At 32.0% G+C, this 23,762-nt stretch overlaps 1 protein-coding gene across 1 annotated transcript in view; it reads left to right on the forward strand.

Moving 5' to 3' along the window:
- The first annotated feature begins 4,587 nt into the window (after positions 1-4,587).
- LOC108913666 (GTPase-activating protein) overlaps positions 4,588-23,762 on the forward strand; it is a 45,639-nt gene continuing 26,464 nt past the window's right edge. The window contains exons 1-4 of the mRNA XM_018719252.2: positions 4,588-4,647; positions 10,793-10,868; positions 11,087-11,207; positions 11,262-11,891. Coding sequence (XP_018574768.1) covers positions 10,814-10,868; positions 11,087-11,207; positions 11,262-11,891 — 806 coding nt within the window. The 5' untranslated portion in view covers positions 4,588-4,647; positions 10,793-10,813. The remainder of the gene's footprint in view (positions 4,648-10,792; positions 10,869-11,086; positions 11,208-11,261; positions 11,892-23,762) is intronic.

Genomic DNA, 23,762 nt, shown 5'->3' on the forward strand with positions numbered 1-23,762 from the left:
CCCTCCCGCGCTAGCCTAAGGGCCACCTTAGCAAAGCGCATCCCAGGCTGCATAGCCGCACTACCCTACCCAACCATACCACACATAAACATGACACTACCCCCGGGGTTTACACAGACGAGCCGGCGAAGCAAGAAGAGCGCCAGAAGAAAGGGCCCTAGCCGGCGGGGCCCAGCCAGGACAAAAGGAGGTCCCACAAAGCGCCTACACCGGCCGCATTTGCGGTCGGGGTAGACGACGGATGGGGCCCACCTACGAAGGCTGTCCAGGCCTACACGAGATGAGGCAGGATAAAGAGGGATAATCCCCCTCGATCCCAAATCATTGAGGCCAATTTCTAGCCATGGAATAATGGCGCGCACGCGTGGCGCGGTTTATGAATGACATATCTGTGTTCAAGGTTAAAGACACAAATTGTCCGTTCTCTGGTTATGAGCATGAGAGCCATTGACATAAAATTCAGGAAAGGGTCAAATTCAAAAATATCAGGTTATATAATAATATTATGCTAGGTCTGAGGTCTGTAATGGTACTCCACGTAAAAGCTAAGGATAACTTCGACATGATATGAAGGCTACAGAAATAAAAGCTTTTTTCTAGAAGTGTGCTATTGGATCACATAAAAACTTCTTGATATACTCATATTACACAAGTTCTAAGTGCTGAAAAAGGTAATTTAAATTTACAATGAATTTTTCCGAAAATTTTTCAATTCTATGGTTACAAATATTATTTTATTTTCAGACCTTTAAAATGCCATTGGTGTGTTACTTAACTGAGTTACTTTATTGAAAAAATCGTATTTAGGGTCTCATACCGAATTGATAATTTTTCATTATGTATCTGATCTCATTTAATAATTCATTGATTTTGGGGAATTCTCACCTCCTACTCCAACTTTATATTATTTATAGGTCTCTGATTTCGAATTCCATTTGTGAGGTTCTATGGACGTTAATTTTCTCGTCGTGTTGTATATTTGGTTGCCTATGTTACAATGTGAATAATAAAATTTTATACATATCCATCTTTCTGTATCATTTTTGTACTTACTGTACATACAGGGGGGCACATGTTTTGAGTGGAATTGCAGGGTCCTATATAGGGTAAAAGCACATAATATGTAAACCATCAATTTCACACCGTTGTCGACACATTGTCTCTAATCAAATATTTTGGGTGTCCTTGAATGGAGAAGCGGCTATCGGGACCGTGAAAAGAATTTTTTACTTGTGTATAAAAGTATATTAAATGATCGCTATAAATATATAATTTAAAAATACTGAAATTATTGATGTAAAAGTTCGTAATATTTCTATAATCACCTTAAGTAGTTTATTTGCTATTTGTTATAGTGACATATGCTTTGTTATAAGTAAAATATAGTTTTAGAGCCACATTCACATAATATGTTATTTGTATAACACGTCTGTGTTTACTGATGTTATTTAACGATATCCTCAATTAAAGCATTCTAAATCTAATAAGTGACACCAAAAAAATATATTTACATGGTTTCAATACGGTTTTTTTCAGTAGAACACATCGGCGTAGATACTCTTCTTTTCTTAAATAACACAGGCCGACAAAAAAAGATTTTTTTTATTTTTAGATCAGAAATTTTGATGTGTTGAAACCAAATTTGATGAGTAGAAAAATGTCCAGTTTAATTTTTTTTTAATCACAGGGACAAGTATTTTCTATATTGAATAGGCAGTTATTTTAATACTACCTTTGGCAATGGCGGCACTTCCATACCAGGGAGGACGGAAAAATTTAGCTACAACCCACTAAACATTTTTCAGTTTCTGACATGTTCCAGAAACGTTTCCATTTTTCTTGAAACGTTTCATAAAAAAAACATGCAACGTTCTGGTAACCCAATAGAAACCGAAGATGTCCGCCTCAAAATACGTTTCCAATGAAACGTTTCAAAAAATTGGTTTCAGTAACATTCTTTTGATGTTCCATTTATGCACTCGATATTTTTGTTTTACGTTTCAGTATATTTTCAGAAATGTTTGAGTAACATAATAATTTTTATACCATATTGTTCTCATAATGCTCTCAACTTTAGATAATTTCCATTTCAGAAGCGTTTTTGAAACAGTATAAACAGTGTGAGTAATTTTTTAAATATTTCTAATACTCTTTTGTAATATTTTTATTTGTATTGTGAATGACTTAATTCGTAATCCAGACAATTTTTTCTGATTTCTCAAAAAATTTAACTGAAAAATGTTATTGTATATTAAAAAAAATAACTGCTCTTCTAGTTTGGGGATGCAGCAACTTTTATCAAGAATTTTTTTCTTTTTGAGAAGCCACTGAAAAAGTTTCTAATATGGATTACGGATTCTGCCATTCATCGTACAAATAAAAATGTCACAAAACAATATCAGAAGCATTTTAAAAAAGCTACACATCATTTTATATTGTTCAAATACGCTTCTGAAATGGAAATTTTCTAATGTTGAGACCATCATGAATATGGTAACAATGACGAAATGATAATTAAAAAAATTAGTTATGATAATGAATCTTGAAATGGTAGGTACATGAAAAACAAATAACATTACTGAAAAATAATATAAAGAAGTTACAATTTCTTCTACGCATAGTCAATATTACATCTAACCTTTTTATAATAAATTTTACAGTAGAAATAAATAAGATACAAAAGGATATCTTGAAAAAATAAATATTTGTAGGTATACTTAAACTCTTTTATTTAAGCATTCCTATACACGTACACAAATATAAACATTTGTACAAAATATAAAATAAATGACATATATTTCACTTGATTCTTCCGTATTTCAAATAGTTCTCCGAAACGTATAGTTCCATGTTCCATTTTTTTTAGTTTTTGTCCTCTTGTCTTTAATAGGTATTAGGTAGTGGGTATAATAACTATGTTTAGGTAGATGTGACGCAAAATTCGAAATCTCTACACATATCGTTTTAAACATTTTGCATCAATATTCATTATTTTATATGCACCTTACAATAACCACAACTGCACACACTATAAATTATCACATAAAATAGCATCAAAGTAACGATCATGGAGACTATTCTCCCTGGTAACGATGAAGAACAACGAAGCCAGGCAAACGGGTAAAGGCAAACCGCAAACCTAACCTAACACCTAACATAATACGAATTGAAAACGGCACACGAGAAATAAATAAATTCGGGCTGTTACGCGCGGTCTGCGCAAGTCACGAACATACATTTTTTCTAGACTTGTGTTATAAATATGCTACCACAATTTTTTTTCTGTTTATGTCTGGTTGTACATATAACAAAGGCAAATGAACTAACGCTTGCTATAATGATGGGGCTTGAGAGCAAAATTTAAGTAATGCCGAATGGAAGTTCCATAAGATAAACAAAAGCAAAGGGTTGTTTGTTTGTCGTTGTTACGTTTCCGAGATCGAAAGGGAATGTTTCGAGTAATGTTTCAAACTCTCTTCAATTGGAATGTTTCGGCTATGTTTCACTAAGTAAGTTTTCAAGTGCTACATTTCTGTAATGAAACAGCAACGTTTCTAGTTATTGTTTCAAATGTGCAGTAAAACAGCTCATTTGCAACGTTTCATTTACGTTTCGTGTTTAGTGGGAAATTATTGAAAAAAAAAATAAATATAATTGGGTAGTTTACTTATTTTAAGTACCTACTACACATACTACTACACATACTACTACTAAGTATGTGACCTACTATTGAAATATAGGGAAAATGTGTTCAACATTACTGTTTATTGTGAAAGTCTAATCTTCTGTTTTATTAAACTTTTACAATCTTTTAAAAAACACACAAGTAAATAACAAATTTTACACCACATCAGAACAAAGAATTATGTTTAATAAGAAAAGCCTACTATTTGGTTACAGTCGGACCCAACCTGACTCAACAAATCCCAAACTCTAAACTGCATAGTAAGTATTAGTGATGGGAGATTTCGAGTGAAAAATCGAGTGGTACTCGATTATTGAGATCACTCGAGATATCTCGAGATGTTTACTCCCACAACTCGAGTGATTATTAGCCTACGGTTGCACCCCAAAATGTTAGTGCATACTGCAAATAGTCACTGATTGCGTAACCTTTTTTTTAGAATAAAACGAAAAAGTGGTTAGGTTTTGAGGTGCGTGAGCTATTTTTTTTTTTAGCTACGCTTATAAGTAATATATGACTAATACAAACATATTTGTGCGCCGCTGGGATGAAAACGACCAATATCTCGTATCTCGAGTGATCACTCGATTATTAGAAGTACTCGATTACCGATAACTCGATTATAAAAATTAGTCGATTATGCCCATCACTAGTAAGTATGCGCTACTCCTACTCCGTCTTTCACTGCTGCGCGACGGTAACCATGACCACCGCTATAAACACTTTTCAGATGTAGGAGCGAGCTACGCGGAATCCACGTATTCAGAGTTTCTGAAAAACAAAATGACATTTTCCTAATGACAAATAAGTGTATTATTGCTTACCTAGTTGTTTTTTCATGGTAATCGTTGTGTGCGGATACTGTAATGGGCGCTCAGAGCGCAGATTTAAAATTAATATGTGGGTGTAATTTTTAAAGAAATTATATGTGTTTGAAACAAACGGACCGTTGAATGAACAAGGTACGTATAATTGCTTCAGAATGGCACAAATGAAATTTTAGAGGATATGCCATTGAATATGCTGTCTACCGTACTGTATAGCGAAACAAAAAAATGAGCTCAAAGGTGGAATTCACCACATTACGAATGCAATAAATAATACACAAGAGATTATATTTAGAATTTACCAGTCGTTTCGCCGATATAAAGACATATTATTTATATTAGTATTATTTTGAATTTGAAGTTAATGCGTGACATTATAAAATAGTATTAATTTAAAATTTATTTACTATCCTTAAGAAACTAATTTTCTTATCAGAAAAATGGTCTCCCATTCAATACCTGAGATTTTCAGTAAAATGATACATTATTATACCGATTTATCAACAAGTATACCTTTTTTTATGTAGAATTGTCCACGGAATTTAAAAATGAATGCCAAATGATTATTAAGTTATTAGCGTAGAAGTTGGGGTAAAAAATCCCATTTTACTATCCATTCCGACGCCACTACTTACAAAAATTTGTAAATTTTACAGTAAATTATGCATGTTAACACTACACCAAATTTGAATTAATTTTGTTATAAGCATACCAAAGATTTCGTAAATAATATGATTTTAACAACCGACCAATACGACCCTGTACAGTGAAAACGGTGAGACTTGGACCCTTTTACTTTGTAAGGCAATTCTGAATTATTTATTGAGTTCTATTTGTGGTTAAAGTTTAATTCATTCGAAATGAAATGCCCTGTATGTGTCAAAGGATGTTTAAAAATACTTACAACTTTTGTTTTTAACTTTTTTCGTATCTCGATCAATAACGAGCAAATATGGAGAGGCAGTTTCCACGTGACCACTCTGTACAAATGTCTATATACGGGACTGGAAAATCCACATGGTCCATCTGCCTTTACATGAGAGCGACAAAGTAAAGTAAAGAAATCCGTGCGATAGACAAGGATGGCTATAGTGAAGACGTTTCATAATCTGAATAGTCACCGCTCGTTTCGGGTTAGAAGTGGGAGTGACTATTCAGATTATGAAACGTCTTCACTATAGCCATCCTTGTCTATCGCACGGATTTCTATGACTTACTTTATTGCTCCGCTCCCACGTAACGGCCGATGTACCATGGGGACTTTCCGAACCTGTATACAGGCTGTTACAAATTCGCTTCTCATTGCAGGGATCTCGGAAACGGTAAGAGGTACGAAGTAGCTTAAATGGAGGCGAAGTTGCGTAATCAGGAGACCAACATTATGCCTCTAAAAAATCAAGGCTAACATGAGTTTTCGAAATATTTGAAAAAAAAACAAAATTTTGGAAATCCGTTTTTGTTTCATTTCAGCTTTGTTTGAGGTGATATTGAAAAAAGATGAACAGTTTCTCATGGCCACTTTTTGCCCTCTATTGAATGGCATATTCAATTTTTATATATAATGTTTCGTCTCTCCAGGACCATCATCAACTTAATTTTTTTAAATACGACCCTGGAAATTTTATTACATTTTTTGCAAGCCTTCATGATCCCCAATACTGTACTGCTTCAGCCCGAATCAGATTTAGACGTTTTGTTGAACGAAAATGTTGTTGAACATTTACAGAATTTTTTTAAAGAATAATATTCAGTTGGCGTTTTAGTTGTTCATATGCATTTTCAAGAATTAATTTGACATAATAAAATTAAAATTGTAATAATGTTTTAATTTTGACGCAACAACTGATTGAGTTATGCATGACCTAGTGATGGTAATAGTGAAGAAGAATTTTCGAGACAAAACGTCTGAATTTGATTCGGGCCGAAGCAGTACAGTATTGGGGATCATGAAGGCTTGCAAAAAATGTAATAAAATTTCTAGGGTCGTATTTAAAAAAATGAAGTTGATGATGGTCCTGGAGAGACGAAACGTTACATATAAAAATTAATTATGTCATTTGATAGAGGGCAAAAAGTGGCCATGAGAAAGTGTTCTTCTTTTTTCAATATCACCTCAAACAAGGCTGAAATGAAACAAAAACGGATTTCCAAAATTTCGATTTTTTTAAAATATTTCGAAAACTAATCATGTTAGCCTTGATTTTTTAGAGGCATAATGTTGGTCCCCTGATTACGCAACTTTGCCCCCATTTAAGCTACTTCGTATCTCTTACTGTTTCCGAGATCCCTGTACTGAGAAGCGAATTTGTAACAGCCTGTATATTTAAAAATATTAATAAAATAATTAATTATTCAATTATGCAGAGTTTCTGGTTTGAATTTTTATTTATTATTTGTTATCCGTTATTCGCTGTTTGTTATCCATTATTTGTTGTTCGTTAATTGTTCGTTATTCGTTAATCGTCATTCGTCATTCATAATTCGTCATTCGTTATTCGTTATTCATTAATCGTTATTCGTTATTCGTCATTCATTAGGTAATCGTCAAACGTCTCTTGTCACTCGTCACTCGCCATTCGTTAATTGTTATCGTTATTCGTTATCATAACAAACAATTTTTTTCATAATTAATAGGATACCTATGTCAGATGAATGAATTTTTAAGTAAATAGTATTTTTTTAATTTCACATTTTCACTAAATAAATACCAATGTTTTAAACTTAAATCATATAAAATATTAGCCAACTCATTATTTAAACCTTCTTCACCCTACCAAACCTCTTCAATCAGGGACAAACTAATATCTTTAACTTATGTATAAATTAGCGGTTTGCCTTATTTTTTTACAAAAGTAAATTTAATAATACTATTTTAAATATTATGAGAGTTTTAAAGTCTTAATCAGTACATGGAAAAATCCTGTGTATGCCACTAATTGTTAAATAGTAATGATGGATAAAAAAAACTACTGCCAACATTTTACCAAGGTGCGGTGTTTCAAAAAAGGTCAATTATTATCAATGTGTGAATATTATATTCTATAAATATGCACACTACCATTTATCCATTAATTGTGGTATCATTAGAGTATTTATGTTTTTAATTACTTACGATTATTTTCTTAACCTGATAATGTCTATATCAGTCTTATCAGGCACTCCATCCTGTGTTTATACTTAAAACCATTTAAGATATCGTAATGAATGTTCCCCGCCTCTATGCTTATATGTATATGAACATAATGTCTACGTAAACGATCATATTCATTTATTAAAATAATACAATCATATCCGTTTCCGTTAAGATTACATCAATAGTACTTTTAACGTGCAACTGAATTTCCACTTAATTTTAGTACGTGAAGATATTTTCAAGACGATGTAATTTAATGAATGATGCAAATTCTTTTTTATTTAAACTGATAGTCTAACTAATTATGAATACTATTTCAAGTAAATATGTGGTTAGTTAAATATCCAGGAATTGCTTTTAGTCAATCGAAATAATTCATTCATTTATTAATCCATGACCTGTTGCTATATTCTTCAGACAATCACTTTGGGGAGCCTCTTTTAGTTTCATTCATAATTTCAGTGCCTATATAATATTTTAAATTTATTTAAAAAACAACTTAAAAAAAAATTGACAAGCTTTAACATATTTACAGAATATTTTGAATATGTACCTATAGTCTATTTTACAGGGTTAATAACAAGAATTAATAACAATTTTGGCATAAAATCATTGCTGTAGAAATAGCTTTTTAAAATACAATTGTCATTGTCATGCAATAGATAAAAAAAGGTGAGAGATTTTTTTTAAATTTTGCTGTACCTACTATGCGCTACGTTTATAAATAAGAAATTAAAATTGTGTATCAAAAGAAATAGTTTCAGTCGATTTTTTTGTAATTTAAAGTACATACTTCGGCCCTACGGACAAATATCTTGTGTGAATCTCTATCGTACTTATCTAACAAAATTTAAAAAATAAGCGTAAATTTTGGTCACGTTGCGCACATTCAACCTGATAAAACATAATTTTTTAATTGTGGAATATCGACAATTGAAAAAAGGAGCAGCTTATATTAACAGTAGGTGTACCTACCTAATAATAAGTAAGTATAGTAAATTTTATCAAATGCGGCATTCATTTGTTTGTTGCTATTTTACAGGATCGCATAGTACCTAAGTATATTTATTTATTTATAAATGAAAGGATAGGTATTTGATTTACATGGTGCTAACAAAATTAAAGAAAGTGACTGGCATTTTGTAAAACTTCCGTATTAAATGAAAGTACCTATACAGTTCATTTATCTAAACCGGAAACGATATGATGGGAATTTAAGTTGTATCCTTGTAGATTAGAGATAAATATATTTGCCGGTAAATAAGGAGGACATTTAGCCTTCGTTATATCACATAAATATTCCCATAAACTAAAAATAGAATTTTACAAATTATTGATAGATTTAGAATTTCAAATAAAATACATTTAAAAGAGTATTAAAACATGTAGGTACCTATATAACATGTATAATTATTATGAACTAAAAATAATCTTTGGTGAACTTCTTTTAAAAAAATAAACTTATACAGGGAGTTTGGTTTTAATACAGTACAATACAAAACAATAAAGTTGTAATAATTTTAGATAGATACCTAGATAGATATAGGTACAGCAATTACACATGACTATTGCAAGAATAACGCAAAGTAGTAACATTAGCTCAGCACATCTAGGTTAATAAATGATTACAGCTTGACGTTATCATCTCTTATTAACCATTATCATTTTATTCTCAACATTAGGTCTTTGTTAACAAAAGAAATACTTAGAAATTTTACTGTTTCTGAGATTGATCTTGAATCATTATTATTCGAAGTCGGCATTGTTGTTAAGTAGAATAGTTCTCACGATATTATTATATACGCATTGGTTACGAAAATTTTACAAATAGCAAAGTATGACGTGAGAATTAAAAAACCATTGTTGTATCAATTTGCTGAAGAAAGCTGTTTTTAATAACACCGACAAACTTTTGAGTTCATACATATATCTAACCTACTTAGTTATTATATCATTCTTGTATGTAGCAAATTAATAAAACAGAACACAGTACGCGTGATATAAGTACCTACCTATTGGTAAAACTAATAATAAAATTACAAGTAGCGAGATAGCCTATCTACTTCATTATGCCTTGGCCTCTCATGTTGATTTATTTACGGAAAAAACTAAAAATCCTAAATTGTAAAGCATCTTTGGTAGGTACCTATGTACAAACATAATAAACTATAGAAATTTTAAGAAAATAGTTACAATTTCGGAGGATAATATAAAAATCTCTTTTATACTACTTTATACGATAATTGAAAATACCTAAATTTATCCAAAACTATCAAAATTACATGAAATTGTATGTTCTGTTAACAAATTCTTGATAAAACAAAACAGTGGGACTGCGATATACCGATAACTGTCATACCAACCTACTTACCTAATTCAAAACAATTAGCAACAATAATACGTTCTGTGTATAAAAATACGCCTTACTTAGTGATTTGTTATCTGGCCTAATTGAAAGATAATCTCAGAAAATCAAATACCTACCATCTAATATACCATTAACTTTATACCTAATTAGATTTGATAATGTTCACCCCAAACGTCAAGTAACTTAATTTCCTCTCTTGTTACCTGCAGTGCCCACTTCATGTAATATGTAATTTAGTTTGGGATTACCGATTATACAAATTAAAGTGTTGTTTCTTAACGTGTGGGTAAAAATAATACCAATCTGTGTAGGTAACCCAATAATAAGGCAATCGTTTTTTCTCGAAAAACGCTACGAGCTATTTACTATAGCGATAATATCAAATTTGAAATAATTAATGATGATGAGTTATGGGAACGTAGTTTTTCTGTTCATTCATACTAGTTGGATTATGCGTAGTGCGCTACTTTGTAATGATTAAAACATAGCGACCACGTGCGGTGTCGTATAATGCATTAAGTACAAACATCTTTGCAATTCATTCATAAACTCTCATAGAGTAATAAAAGACACGTGCATTTATCAATCAGCTAGGTATACACACAAAACCCAATACCAGCTCGCGAGATTTACACCTTATGCTGATTTTTATTTCTTTATCAAAGGAAATTGTGGTCGTTTGTTCCATCATAAACGCTGCCTTTGAATCATGAGCGGTTCGTAAGAAACGTTCGGCCGAGAATCGTGTACACTCATGAGCCGTTCCATTCATTTTTTAGATCATGGAGTAGACAGGAAACATGGCGGACGAGAACTTTAAAGTGCGACTAGAAGAACGATTAAAAATAAAAATAGGTAAGACATAGTATGTTCAATAAAAGTATTGTATCTGTGTTGACATTTTTATTCTGCATGTTGCGAATATAGTATTTTTTGGTAAAAATTAAAGTGGGATAATTTTTATATTGTTGACATTTTGAGGTTTAGTCACTGCAGGTGGTGACAAATTGTTAATATAATAGTTTATTTTACCTTATTATCATAATTTTCAGTACTAAAATTCTATATTTTAGGAGAAGCCAAGAATTTACAAGCTAGAATACATGGATCTTCAACACAAAGAGATGTTTACTGTACTCTATCCTTAGACCAAGAAGAAATTTTTCGGACGTCTACAGTGTATCAAACATTAAGGTATATAAGTTAATTATTTTTATTATTGCAAATCTAGTAAAATTATTCTTTTAGCCCATTTTTTGGTGAAGAATTTCAATTTGAAGTACCGAGAAATTTTAGATTTGTGTCTATATATGTCTTTGATCGTGACAGGCATCTAAGGCAAGATAAAGTGTTAGGGAAGGTTGCAATTAGGCGAGAACATTTGGCATCTTATAATAACAAGGATCATTGGTTTCCTATTAAGGCTGTCGATGCAGATTCTGAGGTCCAAGGGAAGGCAAATATTGAAATACGATTCGAACCTGAATTTGAACAAATGTTTAACAAAAATAAATCCTCTGGAGGATACAATTCAAGTAGAAGACTGTTAGTTCAAGTAGTGAAGTGTTTAGATTTAACTTTAAAAAATGGTGCTTGTGATCCCTATGCATTGGTGTTAGTAACCTATACAAATGGAAAACGTATCTCGAAGCGAACTAAAGTGCGGAAAAAAACCACAAGTCCTCAGTTCGATGAAGTTTTTACGTTTTATAATAGTGAAGGGAGAGATAATATGTGTGAGAGTGACTCTGAAATTTGTGAACTACATGTATCGATATGGCATGATACGCCTGGAATGAGTGACGATGTGTTTTTAGGGGAGGTTCGTGTACAATTACGGGGGATGCAACAGCAAAATGCTGCACATAGAAGCGCGTGGTAAGTAAAACCTTTATGAATAACTATAACTTGTGACTTTATTAGTTCTGTTTGATAAGTTACAAATTCATAAAACATCACTACCCATACTAAGACCTACCTACCTACCTACCTACCCACTCACCCAGTAGTAATAACGGAAATGTGATAAAAAAAAATATACTTAAGGTACTTAACCTACTTAATTGAAATTTTAAATACCTGCTTATTTGCTGTGAACTTTTAAGCAGTTATTATCTAAGTATAATGTAATGTGTTGTTTCATTAAAATCTACTTTGGTTTTTAAAATATCTGTCTCTCCTCCTCTATAACTTTTTATCTGGGAACATTAGCATTAGCAATTATTTTTGGACAACTTAAATTGTCAGGCTTTTTCTTGAATTGAGAAATGGATTTCTTTAAGTATCTATTCTGCCTAACGAAAGAAAAATAAGTGTTTTGCTCGGTGTTTTGTAATTTACAAACTTATTAGGGGCGAGATGAGTGGTCAGTCCCCAGGTCATTCAGAAAATTGTAATACTGATTCCCTTTTAAAGAACGACCAAAAGGAAAAACTTTACTTTACTTTACCATTAAATTAAATATTTATAAAAAAATAAAATAATGGTCAAATAGATAGGCACCTATTCTCCATCAATTAAGTACTTCCTAATTCTAATATTTTTTCATAATTGTTTTTTGCTTTTATTCTCTTATATTCTCATTCATATCGTATGTGTGACAAATATTTGTTTTAATCTAAAATCCAAAATTCCCATGTACCAAAATTTTGAAAGATGTTGATCTCTGTTATACTATTAAGAAAAAAAAGTACTTTTGATAAGTTAGATTTAGATATGAGGGCACATTTGTAAAATTTGATAACATCGGTTGCATATGTTTCCAAATGGCACATTTGCAAAAATTTCCATATAATAAACACTTACTTTAATTGTGTTATCGTTTGAAAAAATATTGTAAACATTTCTCTTTTCTTGAAGGAAAAAAATGCAGCTGAAATTTTAAGACAATAGGAATTTGAAAATTGAAATAGGATTGTCCTAAGTATGTAAATCAAAAATTTTTATTAAAGGACAGGTAAATTACTGATTTTATGTCCAAATACTTTTAAATTTTTGAATAATTGACTGAATAATAAATAATAAATTCTACTTGAATCAAAAAGAGAGCACATTATGATGTACAATGAGGTGGAAATATAAGCAAACCAAAGGTCTTCCCACTCCACCATTTTGCCATTATGTACCCTATCTTCTGGATTCAAATAAATTTGGTTTAACCTTGGGCTTACCTGTATATATACAGGGTGTCCCAGAATAACGTGCACAACGGAAGACCACAGATTCGTGGACTCAAAATAGGCAGATTTAGGGTAATTCACCTATATCCAAAATCGCTTCATTTGGCCGCTAGATGGCTTCAAAGTTTGTGAAAATTATTTGAATTTTGTAAATAACTCGAATACGTATTACTTAATTGATTTTGATTATTACTGCGGTGTGGACTTTTGCTTTCAATCTACAAATTTTGATGTTATACAGAGTGTTTTTTAAAATTCACAACTCCTTCAAAATTGATGTATGGTGATAATATCCGTTCATAATTTTTTCCTCTTTCGGGAAATAATGACAACTATTTTTTATTTGATAGGTGATACCTACGTACCATTTGGAAGTTTTTGGGCCTCTTATAAAATTTTGATTAAATGAGCGGTTTGGATACAAAAAAATATTTTTTAAATGTCTACATTATCTTGCCACCCATATTCGAGGGGTAAACCGCTGACCGAAATTTTGTACACCAATGCCCATTTTGTTAGTAATGCCCCATTAATTCTCGTTAAATTCCCGCAATGCCCTGCTAATTCCCAATAAATTCCCTCAATGCCCTAGTAATTCCCAATAAATGCCCTTAATGCCACTCTAATTCCTAATAACTGCCCGCAATTCCCTACTAATTCCTAGTAAAACCCTGTAAGCAATTCCCAGTAAATTCCCAAAATGTCGAAAATACCGAGCATTTTCTGTGATTTATGAAATATACCTACTACTACTACTATACTTTGTTGTTTGCTTGCTGGTGATTGTAGTGTACCGGGTAGGAAAGTACCGATGGTCTATCTGAAGTTACGTGAGAGCGATAAAGTAAGCCATAGAAATCCATGTGATAGACAAGGATGGGTATAGTGAAGGACTCTAATAGTCACTGCCCATTTCGCCTTTCCACAAATAAGAAGTGGATCTTATTTGTGGAAGGGCGAAACGGGCGGTGACTATGAGACGCCTTCATTATAGCCATCCTTCTCTATCGCATGGATTTCTATGGCTTACTTTATCGCTCTCACGTAACTTCAGATAGACCATCGGTACTTTCCTACCCGGTATGTAATTTTTACAAGGATAACAAAGGTTTTCTGATTAAGTTACATTTTTTAATGATTAAAATAAATAAATCTGCTCAAATGATTTACAACTGCATTTTAAATAAACAATACAAAATGAATTATTTAGCTACGTTTATAAATCACACTCCAAGTACTTAGGCATACTCGAATATACAATATAGTGCACACCATAACTATAAAAAAATACATATTGTACATATATACAGTGTGTTCCCTTTAAAACTTTGTGTCGAATTTCAAATGAATTGGTTGAAAAATAAATTTACTATCACAAAAAAAGTAAAAATAAAACTTTCATGATAACCATCGAGATTTCGACATTTTGCCAAATGACTTTCTAACATTACTTTGCAGTTTATCCATCGTTACATAAAGATATTGAAATTTCATCAAAATAATTTTTATGACTTCCAATTTTCGATACCTATTTTATTTTTGGATCATTCTTTTAACACTTCATGAATTCTATTTTCAATTTTTGTAAATTGTTTCAGATAAACCCTCACAGCACTCTCCCTTAGTACTTCCCCTATTGGGCGAAGTACGCTTTTTCTTATTATACTTGCTTTCGGATACGTCATTCAAGTGTTTTGTTGAGATTTGGTTGGTTTCTTTCTTTCTCAGTTTCTTTAAAGCATAATCTCGAAGAATATTAATAATATTTTTATGGCCTGTAATTATTTTAAATAATGTTGGCCTATTACAATAAATTCTATATCTGGAATATTCGTGTTCATCAATAATTTCATGCAAATCGGTTCTAGCAAATGTTTCTATTTCTAGAATGTTGTCTTTTTTAAGTGTTGCTATAATAGACCCATTTTCAAATCCACTGACTATGAGCAAATTTTTTAACGATTCAGTGATTTTTATTGCAGTGCCTCTTCTGCTTCTTCAAAGAAGTGATCACTACTCGAATCACTATGTTCAGGATGGACTTCAGGAATGTTAGCGTACCCAGCCATCTAAGAAAACGATTTCAACATACAGTGTTAAAATTTAAAAATATTAGAAATTATTCGGTAACTTGAGGCCTCGATTGAGGCTTAAAGACTAGAATACGTGGTTTATAAGGTCATACCGGTCACATATTATGTTTATATTTGAGTAAAATATAGGAAACGGCTTGGAAGATAAAAAACTACTTAAATTGAAAACGGTTGTAATTTGGAAAATAGTTTATACAGTACTTACTTATGTCCGAAAACTTCACGCAGAAGTTTCAGGTGGTGATACTACTCGAAAAATAATGTGACAAGTGCATGTAACATTTTTCCGAAAAGTTAATATTAACGAGGCTATATAACCTCAAAGTAATGATTTTTTAATACTTTGCTTTAACTTTTTTAATACTGATGCGTTTTTTTCAAATTATTGTCAAAGTAAAATTGTAACAGCTACCGGTCTTTTCAAAGTATGTTTAATTTACTTACATCTTTAATGAAATAAGATTTACTAATGCGTCCAATAAATTTAAATGTCGATTCATTCATTATTTTGTTAAAATTCTTTGGTCAACCATACTATCTCAATTTCAATAAATTTAAAAGTAAAAAAAGTTATGATAATTTCTTCGGCCAGTATGTTTTGTGTCCTTTCCAACTTTTGAAGCAGAGCAATTATATAATTATTTCATCTAGAAAAAAATATCTTAAGTTATAGCCAAAAAACGAATAAAAAGATAACATTGCGGTTACACCGTTAATATTGTTGAGTAGTATAAGTCCCTGAATTTTCTTTACGCAGTTTTTTTCTGCTTGAAATATAGCGTGTCTGTAAGAAGTGCCTGACCCCTATACATTTTTTGTCTTTAAATAAAAATAAAACGCATTTGGGGCATGCGTCTCAGGAAACGTACAGGACGCCAAAATGAATTTAGCATTTATTTAACTTTTTTCTTTTGGTTTAACCGGTAATGACATTAATTTTAGATTTTTAAATGGAAAATCCCATATATTCTACATTATTTTGGTTTGCAATGTCATTCTGAACACAACCATGTATGTACCTATCATAAGTAGGCACGTCATTTTTAATTAAGTCGAAAAAAATTATTTCCAAATTTATTTTTTAAACTACTTAAAGGGTTGGACATATGTTTACGTTGTTTGTTTAGATCTTAGAAACCAGGGAAAAATAATATTCTAGCACTTTTACTCTTAACTTTCATATACAGAGTAACCCATTTGAAAGCGGGCCACCCTCATAACATTTTTATTTTTGAAGCGATTTTGATGAAATTTTTTTTGAAATGCAGAGGGGGGGAAGGTGTATTTTGGGGTCAAGCGGCGTCCATTTCTTTTTTAAACTAAGGCCTACTAGATCACATTCAGAGGCTGAAAAATCCAAAATCCATATTAGCGACTTTTTTAGAAAAAATCTGCGTTCACCACTGGATTCGGCGTCCCCTGAAATGGATCTGTACCAAATTTCATGAAAAAATATTCAACATTAACGATTCTATGGCTAAATTGCTGTCAAATTGTTTATTATGCATTAAGAAGCTTTTTATCTAGTAGCCCATGCGATAACAAATCAATCACAACAAATATTTAATAACACATTTAATAGACATCATTATATCAAAATACAATGAAACAAACAGAAAAACAAACGAGAAATTAACATAAAATTTATAAAAAAACGCAGTAAAATAAAATAAAATTAACACACGTAAATTAACTTTAAATTCTAGATTTTTCAACTAAATCTCCATTTAATAGAATGCATTTATTGTATCGGCTTTGAATGTGTGCCATAACATTAAACAATTGATGTGTTGTAATTTCAACGCATGCCTGTCTTCTTATTTCGCACAGTTCATCTGCATTCGTTGGACAAGTGTAGTAAACTTTTTCTTTAATGAACCCCCATAGAAAAAAATCTAGGGGAGTTAAGTTGGGAGCCCTGGGAGGAAATTCCATTAATCTACTATTTCGCCCTATTCACCGATTAGGAAAATTTTTCTCCAGCCACGCTCTCACAGTACTAGTGTTGTGGATAGGACAGCCATCTAATTGAAAGAGTAGACTAGCCACTTCTGCAAGTGGAAGTTAATCAATAGCATCCGAGAATTCATTTAAAAAAAAAATGTAAAAAACTTTGGCTATTGCCTTCAGAAAAGAAGGAGCCAATTATTCTGGTATTTAATATACCACACCATACGTTTACCTTCTGTGAATACTGTCGCCTACAGTTTATTACCCATTCGGATTTTCTTGTGCCTGATGCCTCGTGTTATGTGAATTTACTGTCCCATTAGTTGTAAATGTTGCCTCGTCAGTAAACAAAATTTTTTTTAGAAAATTTCTGTAATTGAGGTATTCTCCTTGGCACTATAAGCAATATTCCATTAGTTCTTCTTCTAAAGTGTCGCTTTAAAAGTCTTCATATTATTGTATTTTTTAAGTTTTCTCCTTATTGTTTCTCTTGGTAACTGTAGGTCCAAACTAGCAATTCTTAAACTTTTTTTCGAATTTTCGGTGAAATAATTTGAATTTGTTCATTGCTTATTCTTGGCTGTTGTACATTAATATTTTTTAAATGCGTTTAGATACAGCTCCGTATTCATTAAAAATATTGCTTACTCGTCCAATGGTAGATATTTTGAAGTTCTGGATGTCTATCATTAAAAATTCGAGATACTTCCCTTTCGGATCTGTCTCTGTCACTACAAAGTTTTACTATTTCAATCTTATGTTGTAACGTTAAATTACAGAGTCATACTTTTTGACAGTGCACTTAAGGAACAATACGTAAATTTCACTATTGAGCTAATAAATTTAAAATATTCGTCTTTTATTCAGTCATCTGCGACTTAAGTAATTGCGAAGCCTGCTATTAAGAATATTGTTCATCACTATGGAGCTGTATTATTAGAGCATATTTAAATAAAACAAAGATTGCCACAATTATGAATAACTGTGGGATCGACATTATTTATTAAATTTTTCTAGTGACGAGGCAACATTTATAAAAATATTCATTCAATTAAATCGAGATTAAGTTGAAAAATCCAGAAGTTAATTCATGTGTGTTAATTTTATTTTTGTATATTTTATGTTAATTTCTCGTTTATTTTTCTGTTTGTTTCATTATATTTTGATATAGGGATATCTATTAAATGTTGTTAAATATTTGTTGTGATTGATTTGTTATTTCATGGGTTACTAAATATGTAAAACACTTCTTAATGCATAATACATAACTTGACAGCAATTTATTATTTATTTAGAATCGTTCATGTTGAATATTTTTTCATAAAATTTAGTACAGATTCATTTCAGGGGACACCGAATCCAGTGGCGTACGCAGATTTTTTCTAAAAAATCGCTAATATGGATTCTGGATTTTTCAGCCTCTGAATATGATTTAGTAGGCCTTGGTTTAAAAAAAAAACGACGCCGCTTGGCCCCAAAATACACCTTTTCCCCCTCCACATTTCAAAAAAATTTCGTCAAAATTGCTCCATAAATAAAAATGTTATGAGGGTGGCCCGCTTTCAAATAGGTCACTCTGTAGGTATTACTAAGTTTAATTTAATTCGTTTTACTAAACATTTTTTTTTTCAAATTGCAAGATAGTGGTTCCGTGGGTTACGGGAAAGAATCATTTTATTACGTGCAATTTAATACGACACACTAATAGATTTACATCAAAACTTTCTTTGAAATCTGACAAAAACTTGTATCGTGTATATCAAGGAGTATATGCAACGCTTACAATAAATGTACCTACTTAAATTTATTCAGTAGCCTTTGACTAAAAATACTATAAATGCCAAGAAACATAAAGTAGTAAGAAAAGTGGTAAAACATCATTTTTTCGGGGTTTCTAAAATGAAAATAAATAACAAACGTATTCCCAACCCACTAGTTTCAGAAAGAAATTACGAGATAGTTATTTTTGTATTAAATGCGGAAAATCAGTATTTCTCCCATAGTGCATGGAAATGTCAATTTTTGTAAACCAGTATAAACAGATAGGTAGGTACTACCGAGAGTACTACTCATCTTCAAATACAAAGAAATTAACCTTAACTGCTAATACGTAGAGAGAATACTATAACAGTGTGCACTAAATATATTAAATGCCTAATACCCGAGTAATGCCCTACTAATTCCCTAAATTCCTAGTAATGCCCATGTAATGTCCAGTAATACCTTGCAATTCCCAGCAATGCCCAACTAATTCCCTGCAATTCCCAAATAATGCCCTGTAATTCCCAGTACTTCCTAGGTTTTGTACACCACAATGCCCCAGCGGTTTACCCCTCGCCCATATTACAGTACTTAACAAAGTGCCGGTAGTCACTGATTATGAAGGTTGACTCTAATTTCAGTTTGGTCTTTAAGTCATCGTGTCTGCCAATTCTTAATGAGTGTTTACTTTGATAAAATATACCACATTACTTCATTTTTTGATATGGATACACACATACGACGAATTAGAGTTATTTACAATGTGCCTAATTTTATCAAAATAAAAATGCTGGAGGTAAGTAAAAGTAACAAAGTTGAAGTTATTAAATTTAGTACCTACAACTTATAAAAACTGTTCAAAATGACCTCCGTTGTTTCTACAACAAAGGTTAATTCGGCCAAGAAAGTTAAAGGACACCCTTTGCAGTTCTTAACGGCTACCTTTTAAAACATTTATGGCATTTTGTATATGCCTCCACAACTCAGTTCAGTGTAAGATGTGGAATCATGCACTGTTGTTTTCAGAGTGCCTCAAAGATAATAGTCGCAAGGTGTTAAGTCTGGTGAACGTACAGATCAGTTAATAGGAATATTATCTCCTCTACTGATCCATCGACGAGGGAATTCTTGCTTCAGATACTGTCAGACGTTTACAGTGAAATGTGGTGGAGTGCCATCATGCATAAACTACATGTTAGCTCTGAGTAATAACGGCACATCTTCCAATAACTCGAGTTTTGCAAAAATTCTAAATAAAATTCCCCATTCAGTCTATGGGGGGCCAATAATAATGCTATCCCATGATCAAACTGAAATTACAGTTAACCTAGAAAATCAGAGCCTACTAGCACTTTGTTAAGTATTGTAATATGGGTGGCAAAATAATGTATACATTCAAAAATATTTTTCTGTACCCAAACCGCTCGGTCCAGTGGAATACATATTACCGAGCATATTACACGATATTACATTTCATTACATATAATTTTAATCTGCAGTAAAAAAATATTTTTTACATTTTTACTTACAAAATAATCATACACTAAGATATTTTGAATTGTTTTCCTATTATATATCGAAAAAGTATTTTTTTGATTGAGAAAGAAAAGAAAACTAATACAAACGCCTCTGGATTAACATTTCATCTAGGGTCCTAGTTGGTCATTTTTCCTTGATAATTTCTGAAACACCAACTTAAGAAATTCAAATTTACTAAGCGCCAAAACAAATCTGGTCACGTAGGTATTGCTTCTTGTTTTTTAAAAAATCGTAAAAGTTTAAAGTTATTGTAAAGACAGACTAACAGTTATCTGTTGTATTGAAAAATCAATGGTGCGAAAATACCAAAATTTAATGGAAAAGTAATTAAAAAGTTTATTTTGGACAAAAGCAGAAGAATGGACTTTCACTATAAAAATAATGTTGAACACATTTTCCCTATATTTGAATAGCATAAGTACTTAAAATAAAACTGCCCAATTATATTTATTTTTTTATACTTAAATTTTTGCGCCCTCCCTGGTTTGGAAGGCAAGATCCGCCACTGTTTATAAGTATATTATGGCCTCACATTAACTTAATTAAAATAAATGTATTTCACACTTAGTAGATAGTATAATTATATATGTATGTAGCTTCCGCCCTATCTACTTGAAAATTGTCATCTTTTACACGATGATTTTTCTTCTGCAGTGAACAATGCATCATGCAGACTACCACCTTTCTCAATAAATAATAAAAGTTGCATTGTCTTTTGTTCTACAAGGTTAAAGTGGGTTATGTTCGCAGTATGAATTATTAATAAACACTTAAACAATAGTTTTTACCCAGGTGAATATAAATTAATGTTAATTATTTTTGTGGCTATATGATTCGACACTACGTACGTCTTGGTCTACGTACTTTTGCACGTACGACATAATTCCGTTAAACTCATTCAGTTCGAGCTTTAAATAACAAATTGATTTGAATTTAGTAGGTAGTAGTAGTCGCAATCGTTAAGTTCCCAGAATTACAATAAATATGAAAATGAAGGTATTACACATACCTCTACGCAGTATGTCAAATCTGACTATGCGTAAGTATACACAACAATTAGGATTTGAGTTATGACTTATTAAAAGCGCCGCTTCCTTCATAACAAATACTTAGCTCTAAAATATGATTCATTAGCCGTTTTTGTTTCGGCCATTCGGCCATGACTATGGAATTATGATTATATGAAAGTCAATGTCATTTTTGAATTCTTCATGTTCATCTATTTAATCAGTTTTCTAATTATAATTATTAGGTATGAAATCGCGAGGTAAAGGAAAACGGGTTTTTAAATTTGAAAACTGGGAACTGGGCCTTATTCTCGGAACTAATACATCCACTTAGTTACTTGTTGTACCTTCTAAAATATTATTACTAATCTTACTTTTACAAATGAAAGTTGGACCCTAAGATATTAAAATGGCTTTTATGGTGGTCTTCCTCAAATACGTATATTTATAAGAAAAATGCAACATGTTTTGCTTTATCAAACGTAGAATGCGTGCTAAAACATGCTTTATTTTATTTTATTATTTTTCATTCATATAGTTTCGTCTAAAGTTGGCGCCATATACCTATGCGGTATTCGACGTATACCGAGTAACAAATTTATGTGAATCAGTACGAGATAATGTTAATTCACGGACATTCTTTGCTCAGTATTTGGCGAATACCGAATGTGTAGTACCGGTTTAACAGTTATCCACAATTTTTTCCACTCTCCAAGCATATATTACGAGGATATATTACCCTGTTTCTTTTTCGGTTTTTTCCTTTGGGGCATGTATGTGACGATACAAAAGACGGTCTTGCAGTAAAGGCCACTTAAGTAACTATATTTCTGGCAAAATAATCGAAATATCGAAATACTGTTCACATCGGAATATTTGAATGCCTTCACACGGAGCGAAATTCGGCGAGTGAATCAGCCAAAAATGAAGCTGTGTGTGTTCAAGTGTTCTGCTTTGACTCCACTACTTACAACTAGCATGATTTTTCAAACTCGTCTTATCATCTGGCAAACTGATTTATGACCGACGAGCATATCTGTGGAATCTCGCGCTGTGGAAAGTCGCCCTTACATATACTTACTACTAATTAATTAGGTTATATAAAAGCACTCAGTTTCGGCACCTGTAAGGCTCAATTTCTTTTGTGTGTTTGACTTTAATGTCTTTTACATGAATAGGACTTTCAACCCTATAAAATCATTTTATGAAAACGACAAGAATAAATTTTTTAACTAATGTAGTAGCCGGTATTATTGCTTAAAAGTATACTAGCAATCCACTGATTGCCGTTGCCGTAAAGGCGCGTAAATTCACCAAAAAAGCGAGGAAGAGCGAACATTTGTTTTTGTTCATGTGTTTGATCCTGTTCGCTCGACATATTGACATCTCGTCCATACCAAAGCGAATTCATTTTCGCAATGGATCCATGTGTTTTCTGCGAGCGTATTAAATATGGCTGACCATGAGAAATTATTGTTATTAACCAGTGCTGCTTTCGTTGTATTGAGTCTATTGAAAAAGAAAAGATTTTAAAACTGCTGAAACTTATGGAACCTAAAATAATGAAAAATGATACAAACTACAGGAGAGTAATTATTAAAATAATTACGCGGCCCGGCGAAGTAGGATGCAACACAAGCGATCGATTCACGAGCAAAGTGGAATCCCGTCCACACCGAACAAGCACGAACAAGTATTTTCTTTGATGTACCGCCACAGCAAATAAAACAATTGTTTTATATGCTGTGGTACCGCCTTCCTCTCGATCTTTTTTGAACGTGAACAAACGAACGTTTGTTCGCTCGCTAGCCCGTACTCACTAGATGATTATTGATGCAGAATGCTCGCTCGCTCGTGTTCGCTTTTTTGGCGAATACGCGCCTTAACGTGATTGCCGTGCGAACAAGTAATTTTATTTACGAACCGAAGTGTCAAATTCTCCATTCTATGCAAGGTATAAGTATTGCCAAACTACAATTTTCTTGCGAAGGTTGTAATTTGCAAGTAATGTTTTTCTTGAGAGTAAATAATCATTGTAACAAAAGTTTTAACCCTCGTTTTAACTTCAGTTTTAACCGAGGTTTTAACGGAATTATTGTTAGAATTATTACTTCATTGGGCATTGTATGTAGCAGGTAGATTGTTTGTGAGAGCACTACGCAAACGTTCTGCATTTCTCCAACTGTATAATGTTTACAATCCAGTAAAATTTTAGTTATA

The sequence above is a fragment of the Anoplophora glabripennis genome, unplaced genomic scaffold (genome assembly GCF_000390285.2).
Source record: "Anoplophora glabripennis isolate ALB-LARVAE unplaced genomic scaffold, Agla_2.0 scaffold1017, whole genome shotgun sequence".
NCBI classification, from domain to species: Eukaryota; Metazoa; Arthropoda; class Insecta; order Coleoptera; family Cerambycidae; genus Anoplophora; species Anoplophora glabripennis.